The sequence below is a fragment of the Triticum urartu genome, chromosome 5 (genome assembly GCF_003073215.2).
Source record: "Triticum urartu cultivar G1812 chromosome 5, Tu2.1, whole genome shotgun sequence".
NCBI lineage: Eukaryota > Viridiplantae > Streptophyta > Magnoliopsida > Poales > Poaceae > Triticum > Triticum urartu.
The window spans coordinates 480,739,762-480,753,755 of record NC_053026.1 but is presented as its reverse complement, the minus strand read 5'-3'; the positions used below and the strand labels follow the sequence as shown (position 1 = coordinate 480,753,755).

Sequence of the window (13,994 nt, the reverse complement as noted above, 5' to 3'; positions counted from 1 at the left end):
GTTCCTATGCATCACCATGATCTTGCGTGTGCGTAGGAATTTTTTTGAAATTACTACGTTCCCCAACAGATACGTCCATCATCATCTTGTGCCTTTGATCTCCATCTCCAAAGTATCGTCATGATTTCCATCGTCACCGGCATGACACCATGATCTCCATCATCTTGATCTATATCAATGTGTCGTCACAAGGTCGTCTCGCCAACTACTGCTCATGCAACTATTGCTATCGCATAGCGATAAAGTAAAGCAATTATTTGGCACTTGCATCTTATGCAATAAAGAGACAACCACAAGGCTTCTGCCAGTTGCCGATAACTTTAACAAAACATGATCATCTTATACAAAAACTTATATCTCATCACGTCTTGACCATATCACATCACAACATGCCCTGCAAAAAAAAGTTATACGTCCTCTACTTTGTTGTTGCAAATTTTACGTGGCTGCTACGGGCATAGCAAAATCGTTCTTGCCTACGCATCGAAAACCACAATGATAGTTTGTCAAGTTAGTGTTGTTTTAACCTTCTCAAGGACCGGGCGTAGCCACACTCGGTTCAACTAAAGTTGGAGAAACTGACACCCGCTAGTCACCTGTGTGCATAGCACGGCGGTAAAACCAGTCTCGCGTAAGCGTACGCGTAATGTCGGTCCGGGCCGCTTCATCCAACAATACCGCCGAACCAAAGTGTGACATGCTGGTAAGCAGTATGACTTATATCGCCCACAACTCACTTGTCTTCTACTCGTGCATATGACATCTACGCATAAAACCTAGGCTCGGATGTCACTGTTGGGGAACGTAGTAATTTCAAAAAATTCCTACGCACACGCAAGATCATGGTGATGCATAGCAACGAGAGGGGAGAGTGTTGTCCACGTACCCTCGTAGACCGAAAGCGGAAGCGCTAGCACAATACGGTTGATGTAGTCGTACGTCTTCACGGCCCGACCGATCAAGCACCGAAACTACGACACCTCCGAGTTCTAGCGCACGTTCAGCTCGATGACGATCCCCGCACTACGATCCAGCAGAATGTCGGGGAAGAGTTCCATCAGCACGACGGCGTGGTGACGATCTTGATATTCTACTGTCGCAGGGCTTCGCCTAAACACCACTACAATATTATCAAGGACAATGGTGGAGGGGGGCACCGCACATGTCTAAGAGATCAATGATCAACTGTTGTGTCTATGGGGTGCCCCCCTGCCCCCGTATATAAAGGAGCAAGGGAGGGAGGCGGCCGGCCTAGGAGGAGGGCGTGCCAAGGGGGGAGTCCTACTCCCACCGGGAGTAGGACTCCTCCTTCCCTTGTTGGAGTAGGAGAGAAGGAAAGAGGGGGAGAGGAACAAGGAAAAGTAGACTGCACCCCTTGTCCAATTCGAACCAGAAGGGGGGGGGGCGCCTCCTTCCTTTTGGCCTCTCTCCTCTAATCCTGTATGGCCCAATAAGGCCCATATACTCCCCGGCGAATTTCCGTAACTCTTCGGTACTCCGAAAAATACCCGAATCACTCGGAACCTTTCCGATGTCCGAATATAGTCGTCCAATATATCGATCTTTACGTGTCGACCATTTCGAGACTCCTCGTCATGTCCCCGATCTCATCCGGGACTCCGAACTCCTTCGGTACATCAAAACTCATAAACTCATAATATAACTGTCATCGAAACCTTAAGCGTGCGGACCCTACGGGTTCGAGAACTATGTAGACATGACCGAGACACGTCTCCGGTCAATAACCAATAGCGGAATCTGGATGCGCATATTGGCTCCCACATATTCTACGAAGATCTTTATCGGTCAAACCGCATAACAACATACGTTGTTCCCTTTGTCATCGGTATGTTACTTGCCCAAGATTCGATCGTCGGTATCTCAATACCTAGTTCAATCTCATTACCGGCAAGTCTGTTTACTCGTTCCGTAATACATCATCTCGCAACTAACTCATTAGTTGCAATGCTTGCAAGGCTTTTAAGTGATGTGCATTACCGAGAGGGCCCAGAGATACCTCTTCGACAATCGAAGTGACAAATCCTAATCTCAAAATACGCCAACCCAACAAGTACCTTTGGAGACACCTGTAGAGCACCTTTAGAAATATATTTAATGCCCTAGATATAGCAAATTTTCCCTAAAATGCCATTTTTTATATATAACTTTAGATGAACCATATGAACTGTATAAAAAGTTTACTTCCTCCGTTCCAGAGTATGAGGTACACAAATTATCATGAAAGTCAAACATATGCAAATTTAACCAAGATTCTAGAATAAGATATGTCAACATCCATAATACAAAGGGATAAGTATATTTTCAGTCCCTCAATTCTATTGGAAGTGTAGAAATGGTCCTTTAACTTCAAAACCAGCAAACATTGATCCCCCAACTTTTTAAACCGGATATCTTTAGTCCTTCATACTGCTTTCTTGATGACGTGGCATGGTTTTGCCTGATTCGAGAGCAACTCCAATGGGGCGACCCATTTCGTCCGCGGCCGTCCGTTTGGATCGGCACGGACAGAAAAGGCGGCATAACGCGCCGACCCAAACGGACGCGCGTCCGTTTTTCGTCCGCGGGCGATCCATTCCCGACCCATTTTTGCGCCTGATTTGCGTCGGCGCGGACACGCGACAGACGCGCGCGCTCGCCTACTCCTGTCCCCGGGCTCGCTGGTCTGGGGCACATTGGCCTCCCCTCTCACCCCCCTCGGCCAACAAGCAACCCTCGCCCCACCTCCTTCGTCACTGACGCCGCCGCCCTTTTTTGCTGGCGACTCTTTCAGCTGCCGCCGCCTCCACATCCGCCCAGCACGCCGCCCCTGCCCCCAGTCGCCCGCCGCCGCCGTTTTGCCGCCGGGGAGCAAACTGGTTCCCGCCGCCGCTTCCCCCACCGCACAGCCGCCCGCGACCAAGAAGACGCCTCGCCGTCCCCGCCACATCCGACCGGCACGCTCGTCGGACGCCGGCAGGGCAGCTAGCTGGTCTGTGGGCGCCGCGTCTCCCCTCGCCGTCCGTCTCCTTCTTCGATGCCCGCAAGCTGTTCGACAGTTTGCCAAGGTACGAAAATGGACTCCGCCGACGAGTCCTTTTTCCACAATTTCCTTTGTGACTCCGACGATTCATCGTCCGACGACGAGGAGGAGATATTGGCTGCCGTGTTGGTCCATCACCACCTCAACAACCAGCGGCCGTTGTTCTGTGGCTCCATTTCGGGCCACCTTCCGGCGTTGAATCGTAACCGAGAGAGCGGGAATTTCCTTCTCTGGAAGGACTACTTTGATACAACAAACCCGTTGTTCAAACATCACAAATTCCGCCGCCGGTTCCGTATGAGTAGGCATGTTTTCAACCGTATTAGAGAGGGAGTGGTCGGCTATGATGACTACTTCGAGTGCAAAGAGGATGTCGTCGGCAAGATTGCTTTCTCCTCTTATCAGAAATGCACTGCCGCCATCCGAATGCTTGCATACAGAGTGTCCGGTGATCTCATTGACGAGTACGTCCGTATGAGCGAGTCTACATGCCTAGAGTCCCTGTATAAGTTCTGCAAGACTGTGATTGTTGTGTTTGGTCCTGAGTACTTGAGAGAGCCGACAGCTGAAGATACAGCCCGTTTGTTGGCGATGAATACCAGCAGGGGCTTCCCGGGGATGCTTGGCAGCATAGATTGCATGCACTGGGAGTGGAAGAACTGCCCTTCTGCTTGGCAAGGGCAGCATAAGGGACATGTCAGGGTTTGCACTGTCATACTAGAGGCCGTGGCGTCTCAAGATCTCTGGATCTGGCACTCTTTCTTTGGCATGGCTGGATCACACAATGATATCAACGTGCTTCAGCGCTCGCCGGTGTTTGCTAGGCTTGCCGAAGGCAACAACCCATCGGTGAACTTTACTGTCAACAGCCACAACTACGACCAAGGGTACTATTTGGATGACGGTATCTATCCTCAGTGGACCACTATTGTCAAGACAATACCCAACCCTATCGGAGAGAAAAGGAAAAGATTTGCCCAAGAACAAGAGAGTGCTAGAAAGGATGTCGAGCGTGCCTTTGGTGTTTTGCAATCTCGATGGGGCATCGTTCGGTATCCTGCTAATACTTGGAGCACGCACAAACTATGGGAGGTGATGACTGCTTGTGTGATCATGCACAATATGATAGTAGAAGACGAGCGTCCGGAACGTCTGTACGATCAAGACTTTCAGTTTCAGGGTGAGAATCTTGTGCCTGAGCATGGAGTAGCGGCAACATTTGAGCAGTTCACTCAGTTTCATGAAGACATGCGTGATTGGGAAACTCACGTGCAACTGCAAAATGATTTGATTGAGCATATGTGGACTCATGTTGGCAACCAATAGATGCATCTTCTTTTATTCGTTTGCAAAACTATGTGAAACATTTTTATTTGTATTTGGCTTGTAAAACTATACTATTTATTTGGACGGCTAAACTATTTTATTTGTTATTTCATTTCACAATATGTTTGAATGCAAATCAATATAAAGTTGGGCGGCCAGCCGGCCACGTCTGCACATATGGGTCGGAGCGTTGGACGCGCTGCCGACCGATATGAAAAACAGCACGAACGCCGGGCGGGCGGCCGACTCAAACGGACAAAAAACAGATGAAATCGCCGTCTATTTGGGTCGGTCCGTTAGAGTTGCTCTGACTGGTTTGGTTCATGATGTGGAGGCGGCCGTCGCCTGGCCCTGAAAGCCATGCTCGCCAGCACCGGTCTGTTGCTCCCCTGGGCGTGCTCCCTTTGAGCACGCCGAGCAGCCACACCCGGCTGGCCATAGACGTTGACCCGTTGTGCCTCAATTATCATCCCAAGTCTGCCCCATCCTTGCTAGTTGGAGCTGCACGAACGGACTAAGCGTCACGCTGGAATGTCGCGGTAGATCGCCGCCGGCGTCACCGCCTCATGCAGGTGCCGGAGGCCCCTGGTGGCGCCATGCACGATCTTGACGAGAAGCTGCTCTTGGCCCTGGGAGGCTGGGAGCAATAGCAAACGAGGGAGACAAGGTTGGGGTGCCGGCCACGACGTCCAGGTTCGTCCGGTGGTGCCGGTGGTGTGCTCCTTGCCGGTGTGGCGTAGCCGGACATGATGAGGTAGTGCCGGTGGCAGAAGTGCAGAGGCGCACGCGAGCTGCTCGATCAAATGCCCATGAAAGAGAGAGATATGTGAGGAAAAAGATATAGCAAAAGCAGGAGAGAGGAATTTGCCACATCAGCGAAGACTGGTTAAAACCGGGCTGAGTCAGCAACATACCGGGTCAGCTGAGGCGAGGAAACTTGTCCGGTTTGAAGAGTTGAGGGACTAAGTTTTGCCGGTTTTTGAGTTGAAGGATCAAATCTAGACTTTCGAAAGAATAGAGGGACAAAAAAATATACTTTTCCCTAATACAAAATAAGTAAAATATAAAAATACATTTCACGATGAATCAACTATACAAATTTAGTATTATACGTAGATATTAATACCTTCTTTCTAAAAAGATAGTCAAACATGCACGAGTTTGATTTTTGGACGTCTGTTCGTAATTCTTGTTGTGGTTTTAGTCCTTCGTTCAATAATTCTTGAGTACAGCTTGTATAATGAAAAGGGAGGGGAGTATAATTCTAGGGAAACTGATTATATACCCCCAGACTTCCTTCCCTCGCACGACGATTTCTTATCGCTTTCTTTTCCTCGTGCCGCCTCGTCGGACTAAGATACAAATATCGATTTCTTGCGTGGGGTGGGATCTCGATCGTGCGGCGGGGAGAAGATAAGAACAAAAGGAAGAAGAGCACAGGTCGACGCCTGCTTGCCGCTGGATCGATCTCATGCATCCGGAGCGGCGAATTGGTGCGTTTTTAGATTGATATATAGGAGTATAAACAGGGACAAGTAGGGATCTCACTCAAGTCGCATCTTTTTTAGCCTTAAGTTATCGCACTTGTTCTTAGAAAAAAGAAAGACGCGTCATCTGATGAGAAATTCATGGTGGAACAACACCGATATTTCCTTTACTCACCAAAACAATAACCGTTCTGTTGCAGATGGTTCGAGTTCTTCATTGGCTATAAGAAGAAAAAGGTCACCTTGCCAACGAGATGATGATTCTCACGATAGCAAAAGAAGAGGGTCTTCAGCGACGGAACTCGCAGTCCCAGAGGTAATACATCCACGAATTTGAATGGCACAGACTGATTGACAACCTATGCTAGCTAAATGAGATTTTATTTATTTTTTTCGCTGCATCTCTGTTTTCATGCTGCATTAGTAGTTCCGTTTTACTCCAACTGTTCCAGATTTATCTCTGCAGCAGGAAATTGTCTGTCATGAGCCTCGTTAAAGAGCAGAAAACTTGTCTGTTCCAGATTCAGTGTAACTAACATACGCTCTTAAGCAAACTCTGGCCTTTGGGCTGTCTCTTCCTTTAATGCTGGAGATTTCTGATTTTGATGGTCAACAGCCTTTGCATACTGAACAGTTACAGCAGTAGTGCCACAAAAGCTGTCACAAACTTTATTTCCAGATTAAAAGCAGTAGTGCCACACCGTCACAACCTATACTGCTTGCTCTTCAGAACTCCAATGCACATTAAGATTTTTGTAAGACGAGAGATTGTTGATTACCATGGGAGGGTCACCTTCACTTGCAAGCACTCACCATAAAGCTTCATATATTCTCTAGCTTCTTTAGGAGGTAGTAGAACTTAGTAAAGCTGTCCCGGTAACAGCAGTCGAAGTCATGATTCCCTACCATATCCTTGAGGACCTTGTCTAAAATCAGAATACCTCCTGTTCCTGAGATCCATTTTTCTACAAGTTGTTGAAAATTGAAATTCTGGGCAATAGATCTGTAATAACGCAAATGTGCTTCCCCTGCTCATATCCCTGCAGGCTTCACACTTTTGCACCACAGCACTGATAATGGTTGGTTGTATTGAGCTGCGTATTCTTGTAATCATCATTCTTTTACCCGGTTTGTTCTCTTTAGTAAATCTTCTGATCTTAATGACCAAGAGTTGAGACCAACTTATCAAGCATCTTGCACCAAAACTGTTGGATTCTATGACATGGGCTTCTGTACGTTCTGATCTGCATCTCTGCTAAATTGATGTATAGCATGCTATTCTGCAACAATACATCTTCCATGCATCTTGATTTACACAAGTGCATAACAACCGCTATTGTTAACATAACAATCGAGAAAAAAAACTTGTCTATCCACTGCTCAGTTTACTAAAATGCTGCTATGCTTCTATTGGCTTCCCCTCCCTTAGCACCAATGAAGGAAGGCATTTTATTTTACAATTCTAATGTTCTAACTCTTCTCACATTCATGTGGATGCAGGACATTTGGTGTCATATTCATTCCCTAATGACGCTACGAGATGCTGCCCGTGCTGCCTGCGTATCTCATGCCTTTCGATATTCTTGGAAATGCTATCCCAACCTCGTATTTAATACTCGAACAGTAGTGTTGCGGGATGGCATGGATTTCGCCTGCAGAGTTGATCACATTTTGAAAAAACACTCAGGCATTGGCGTGAAGACATTCGAGCTTAATTTCCCCTGTTTCTACAAGTCCGATGCCTATAAATATCTCCACAGGTGGCTCGCGATAGTGGTTAAACCTGGCATTGAGAAACTTACCCTTGCGATTCCTGAGATAGAGGAAGTCAACTTCCCATGCCAAGTTCTATCTGATGCGAATGGAAGCTCGATGTGGTATCTTCACCTTGCTTACTGTGCCTTTCGTCCTACAGTCAGACTTGGTTGCTTGAGAAACCTGACAGTGCTGTTTCTTGATTGTGTGCGAATTACGGGGGACGAGTTAGGGTACATTGTCTCCAGCTGTGTTTCTTTGGAGCATTTGGAACTCGGGGAATGCCCCGAGATAACTTACTTGAAGATACCTTCCCAGCTGCAGCGGCTCAGTTCCGTGCATGTGTTAGAATGCCACAAACTGCGAACGATAAAGACCGAAGCTCCAAATATTTGCAGGTTTCACTTTACTGCATTTAACCATGTAGAGTTCTCACTTGGAGAATCATTGCAACTAAAGAACCTAGAGATGCTCTGTTGCCGCCTCCTCTATTATGCACTTGAAGAGCTACCATCCATTGCGCCGAATCTTGAAACTTTCAGCATATTTTCATGCGATGAGGTATATTCTAAACTCTTTGTGATCTTTTTCTTGGAAGGGAACCTTCTGTGATTGTTTAGTAGCCTTATTATTATTATGCATACAACAATGGTGGTACCTTGGAATACTAATTAACATGTGGCATATTTCTGCAGGTGGTAAATACAAGAATGGCATTGGTGCCTAGCAAGTTACTCCACCTGAAGTACCTGAGTATTAGTATTCGTGGAGAATACGACTATTTTTCTCTGGTTTCTTTTCTTGATGCCGCTCCCTCCTTGGAGACGTTCACACTGAATGTAGGTCACCGTTCGTCCTGCAAATATTCTTGAATGCATTCACCCGATAAATATAACAAGTCTCTGTGGTTGAACCATTTATTCAAGTTATCTAAACTATCTTATTTATTTTCAGGTACAGATAAAGTCAGAATACATCGATGAATTGCTTTCTGAAGATCCCTCGCATCTAAGGAAGATGCCAGGATACAGGCATGACAAGCTCAAGACAGTGAAGATCTCGCGGTTCTGCTCTTCAAAGAGCTTGGTTGAGCTGACATGCCATATTGTTGAAAACTCAGCATCACTGGAACGTCTTGCACTGGACACCACCGGTGGTGGTCTCCGGTGTTCTGACAGCTGGTCCCGTAAATGCTCCTTCTTGCATAGAGCCACGGAGGCCCATACAGCGGTCTTGGTAATCGGAAAATACATCGTGGGAAAAGTTCGCTCTAGAGTTAAGCTAGATGTTGTGGAGCCTTGCATCTGGTGCCATACCCTTGACCCGTAGGCGCATTAGTTGTCAATGTGCAAACGGTACATCTAGAAGTTTTGGGAGGACTGAATGTTGCCCTTTTTTTTGTTGAAACTCGTGAGGGAACATATTAGCTTGACTTCTCGTTACTGCGGTGGCGTGTACTTGTGTGATGTTGCAGCAAAGTCGAAGTCGTCAGGCCGTGAGCGCGGTTGGTAATATACGATGACGCCGCTTTGATCGCCGATGTACCTTCTGTTTGTATTGTGTTTGCTTCAATAGGTGTGGTGTGTTCTTTGTACAGGTTTTCGCCCGGGTTTCCTTCAATAAACTGAGCAGTTTCAGCCATCGGCTTCTTCTTCTGCAAAGGAATCTTAGCAGCTGTCCTGCTAACTTTCAAAAAAAAAAAATCTTCTTGTTACTGCTTTGCTTTGTGTTGAGGGAAGTTGCTTCCAGGCCCGTTTACGGGGTTGTGAAAAAAAACCTGAATCCTGCCTTTACACTGCTTGTTCGGTGTTTCATTTAGCCTGTCGTTTTAAAATCCCGCAGCGTCAGTGAATACCAGACGCCGTACTTGCACCGAAAATGAACGAGATTGTCGCCCTTTGGCTGAACTGTGTGAAGTGAACACAGAGGATGCAGCGAGGTTGCCGTTCCTGGGGGATCCAACTTTCATTCTTCGGCTCTTCGTGCAGCTAAGAAAAATTTAAAATAATCTTCTTAGCGCAATTTCAGTGTGGCACACTGAAATTGCTCCTTGACACGAAGCTGTAGCTCATCTTGCATAAGAATCTTAGTGTCACTGGAACAGACAGTCCGGTTATACTGCTACTTCTGTTTAGAACTCCTGCTGTCACGTCAAAAGACAGTTAAATGAGAAAATTAAATTAAATGACAAAGTTTATATGGACGAGTTGGTCTAAGGCGCCAGATAAGGTTCTTGTCCGAAAGGGCATGGGTTCAAATCCCACTGTCGACAATGTTCTTTGCTCTCGGTGCTACAAAGAGAGATTTGCCGCATCTCCAAAATTTCTTTGCTCCACAACGCAAGCTTCATACGGGTGGTTAGGATCAATTCTTTTAGGGTTTATGTCCTGCTATGGAAATAAGCTACCCCTCCCTAACTTATTTTAGGGTTTATGGCCGGCTATGGAAATAAGCGCCAGCTAGGTGACTTCCGGCAAGCTAGCTATTTTGCGCTAGGAAAAAACCTTTGCTTTGTGAACCCTTAGCTGGGGGAGGGAGCAGCTTATTTCCACAGCCAGCAATAAGGGCATCTCCGATGGTGAGCGTTTAATTCTCAATTTTTTTGAATATTTTGAATTTAAACGCTCAAAATAAACAAATGAGGATCCAATGGGGGAATTTGAGGATTTGCCACACCTTACTTTGCAGTTTGAGGATTTGCCCCTATTTTGGCTGTAACCCAGAATTTGCCACATCTTTGCTGAAAGATTGAGGATTTGCCCCTGATGTATTGTTTGGATCATTTGGCACATTATAGTACAAATTCTGTGACCAAAATACCCCCAACCCAATCTGTTTTAGTTATCCTCATCAATCGGGCATGAGCTCGCTGTTCCCGTACTCTGTTCGCCCTGGCGGCTGGCTACCACGCAACGTCGGCGGCGTGCAACCTCACCGTGGCTACACCGGCGTTGGCAGTCTCCCTCGAGTTCCTGCTGTGCCTCCCCGAGCTTGCTGATGACGCATCGTGTTGTGCCTTGTTTTAGTGTGCATTTGTTCTAACTTGTGAACTAGTAATTAAGGGCCAATGTACCTTCTGATGTCACTAAAAATGCAAATGTAATTTGTGATGTTGTGAACTAAGAAGTGTGAATGTACTTTGTGATTAAAAGAAAAGGCGATGAAACTTTCCCAGAAGAATATTCACTGTTTTTTTTCGAAACGGAACTCATTGTAACATTCTTCAGTATGTCTTCAGTCTGTATGTTCACTATGAAGTGTGAATGTAATCTCTGATTTTTTTTAGATTTTCTCCATACGTTCAGGAGCGGGAGGTGGTCGAAGGAACGTAGGGTAGTAGCCGATCTTACCAGGTTGCCGCTGTCAGGGAGATCGAGGTCGATGTCGTCGTAGCCGCCGCAGATCGCCGACGCCGACACAGGTACAGGTAGGATGAGATGGGAGAGTTATCGGGGGCAACATTTGGACCGGATTCCTCTCACGTAGGTAAACACAAGGGCATTTTGGTCATGTTGTTGTGGGCCAGTCGTGTTAGGGGCAAATCCTCAATCTTTCAGCAAAGATGTGGCAAATCCTGAGTTACAGCCAAAACAGGGGCAAATCCTCAAACTGCAAAATAAGGTGTGGCAAATTCTCAAATTCCCCGATCCGGGGCACGTACTTGACGTTCCACTGAGCTACTATCTCTTTTCTGATTAATATTAGTTCAAAATGTGTTTATATCTAATTTAAAAGAATTTGAATGCAAAATTCAATTATAAATTCCATCCGAAATTTATTTGCATTTCTCGGTAACTGTTAGCCCGCGTGCAAGAAAATTTACCCATTCGAAATCCAAAACCTTGGTCCCTAGTCCTCCGCGATCGATCGGCGAGTAGACTTTTTTTTCATTTTTTTGGGATAAGTATATTTTTCATCCCTAAACTCTCTCGAAAGTATAAAAATGGTCCCTCAACTCTAATACCGGCAAATATTAGTCCCTCAACTTTGAAAACCAGATTAGTTTGGCCCCTTAACTTAACAAAAATAGTTTTCGTGCTGAGTTGGCATGGTTTTGACCCGGTGTTGCCAACGTGGCAATCTTCTTCCTTTCCATCTTTTAACTCAGCTGAGCATTTCGTCCAGCAGTTGGCGCACGCCAAGAAACAGAAGGAGGAGTTCGACGTGGAGCTTGTGGCGCCGCACGTACTGGGTGCAGGCGGCCGGGGAGGTGTGGCACGGCGAGGATCGCCTCCTCGCCGGTGACGCGCACACGCCAACACGCACAAACTTGCACATCACACCCACCAGCACGCACAAACTCGCACATCACAGGTGCACATGCACAACACAGACGCGCGCTGGCAGAGGGAGAGAGCACGGCGGGTGCTCATGCGCTCGTTCGTGCTACCATGGTGTAAGTTCGGAGTTGGTTCGAGCGCGGTCATGGTAGCGATTCTCCGTCGGAAACGAGATAGGCGAGGAGCTCTGAGGCGCCGGGTGGCTCTGGCCAGCAAATTGAAGCGCTTTTAAATATGTCACACGATGAGGGCGAGCTCTAGGTGACCTCACGTAGGCGGGCGACTGCGCGCCATGGGCAGCTCCCACGGGCACTGTACCGAGGAAGTCCGCGGCGGGTAGAGGACGACCTGAGCGCGGCCTTGGATCTCCTGCGAGGCAGGCATGCTCCAGGAAGGAGCGTGAGCTGCGTGCGAGCTTTTGGTGCTTGGCACGCGTGCATGCGTGCGGCGGCCAGTCGTGTGCTTTCACGGAACACGAAGTGCAGACTAGCTGCTGGATTGATTCTAACCCGTCGGCAAAACACAAAGGTATACGTTCCCGTACGTATTGATTTGGCCCGCCGGAGATGCAAGCGAAACCCAACATACTGATCCTATCTCGTCTGCCAATGTCAAGCCCTGGGTCGCCGAGCTCCTCTGGCCGCCCGAGCACTTCATCTCCGCGGCATGACCGTCATGGACGACGCTGTCCAGGTTCTCATCCGACATCGCCGCGCCCGGGAGTATTGGGGACTGGACACTTGGTGACGTGGACTGTGTTTCCAAAAAAAATGACATGGACTGTGACGTGGCGGTCAAACCTAGGTGACGTGTTAAAGTTTTTGGTCAAAACCGTGTCCACGTCTGATGAAAACCACTCGAAGCGGTACGAGGGACTAGACTAACCCGGTTTGAAAAGTTGAGAGATTAAGTTTTGCCGGTTTTTGAATTCAGGGACCATTTCTAAACTTTCGAAAGAGTTTAAAGACAAAAAATATACTTATCCCTTTTATTTAAACCAAAGCAGACTTTTTTTCCAATTTACTTTGCCACCGCCTCCCGTCAGTTCTATGTCCTGAGCCCACATAAAATAGATTGGATAAATATAGGACATGCACTATGGGATAAGGTAGGCCCCATTCGGAACCTCTCCATCAGTCAGTTTCCACAAATCTCTACGTGAGGCAACCCCGAACAGTTCTGCTTCGAGAAGCCCACTTCGCGGAGGCGAGAATCCTGCAGGGGAATATTTTCTGTGACTCGGTCTATCCATGACTCCACGACTCCTTTTTCAAAAACAAAAAACAAAAACAAAACCTCCATGACTCATACCGGGTAGGACATCTTGAAGGCGGCGCACGAAGGACTCAGATATAGATTCAATTTAACCAAAACTTTGTCTCAGGTGACAGTAAGGCCGACTGACTCTCCTTTTTGGAAAGGGCTTATGAAAGTCAAATTATCACTGTTTAATAGGACAAAGTTTATTATTGGTAATGGTGCTAGTATGAGATTCTGGAAGGATATTTGGCTCGGAGGGACACCCCTTGCCATTCAATACCCGTCTTTGTATCGTATTGTTCAATGACGTGAGGTGTTCGTTGCAACAGTATTTCAATCTATCCCCCTTAATATTCAGTTCAGAAGGGCGCTAGTAGGCAATCGTTCGGAAGAATGGTTCCGTCTAGTAAGTAGAATGATGGAGGTTCAGCTTTCTCAACAACCCGATGAATTACGTTGGAAGCTTACTAGGTCTGGAATATTTTCAGTTAAATCAATGTATGTTGATGTTATCAATTCAAGCTTGATTCCTAGTTCCAAACATGTTTGGGCTGTCAAAGTTCCTTTGAAAATCAAAGTGTTTATGTGGTTTGTCCATAAACAAGTTATTCTAACCAAGGACAACTTGACAAAGAGTAATTGAGCAGGACCTACTAGGTGTAGTTTCTGTAATCGGGATGAGTCGATCAAACACCTTTTTCTTGATTGCCCGCTAGCCAAAGTTTTATGGCGGACAGTCCATATTGCTTTTAATATTACTCCACCAAATTCTGTCAACACGCCATTTGGAACGTGGCTTAACGGGATAGAGCCCGATTTAGCGAGACATATACGCGTAGGAGTCTG

General features: G+C 46.9%; 1 protein-coding gene across 1 annotated transcript; it reads left to right on the top strand.

Annotated features, from left to right (window-relative positions):
• Positions 1 to 5,648: 5,648 nt before the first annotated feature.
• LOC125556372 lies at positions 5,649 to 9,241 on the top strand. The gene is made up of 5 exons (XM_048719121.1): positions 5,649 to 5,859; positions 6,054 to 6,169; positions 7,354 to 8,169; positions 8,304 to 8,447; positions 8,563 to 9,241. The coding sequence occupies exons 1-5, from the start codon at positions 5,838 to 5,840 to the stop codon at positions 8,935 to 8,937; spliced, it is 1,473 nt and encodes a 490-aa protein (XP_048575078.1). The 5' UTR covers positions 5,649 to 5,837; the 3' UTR covers positions 8,938 to 9,241.
• The last annotated feature ends 4,753 nt before the right edge of the window (positions 9,242 to 13,994 follow it).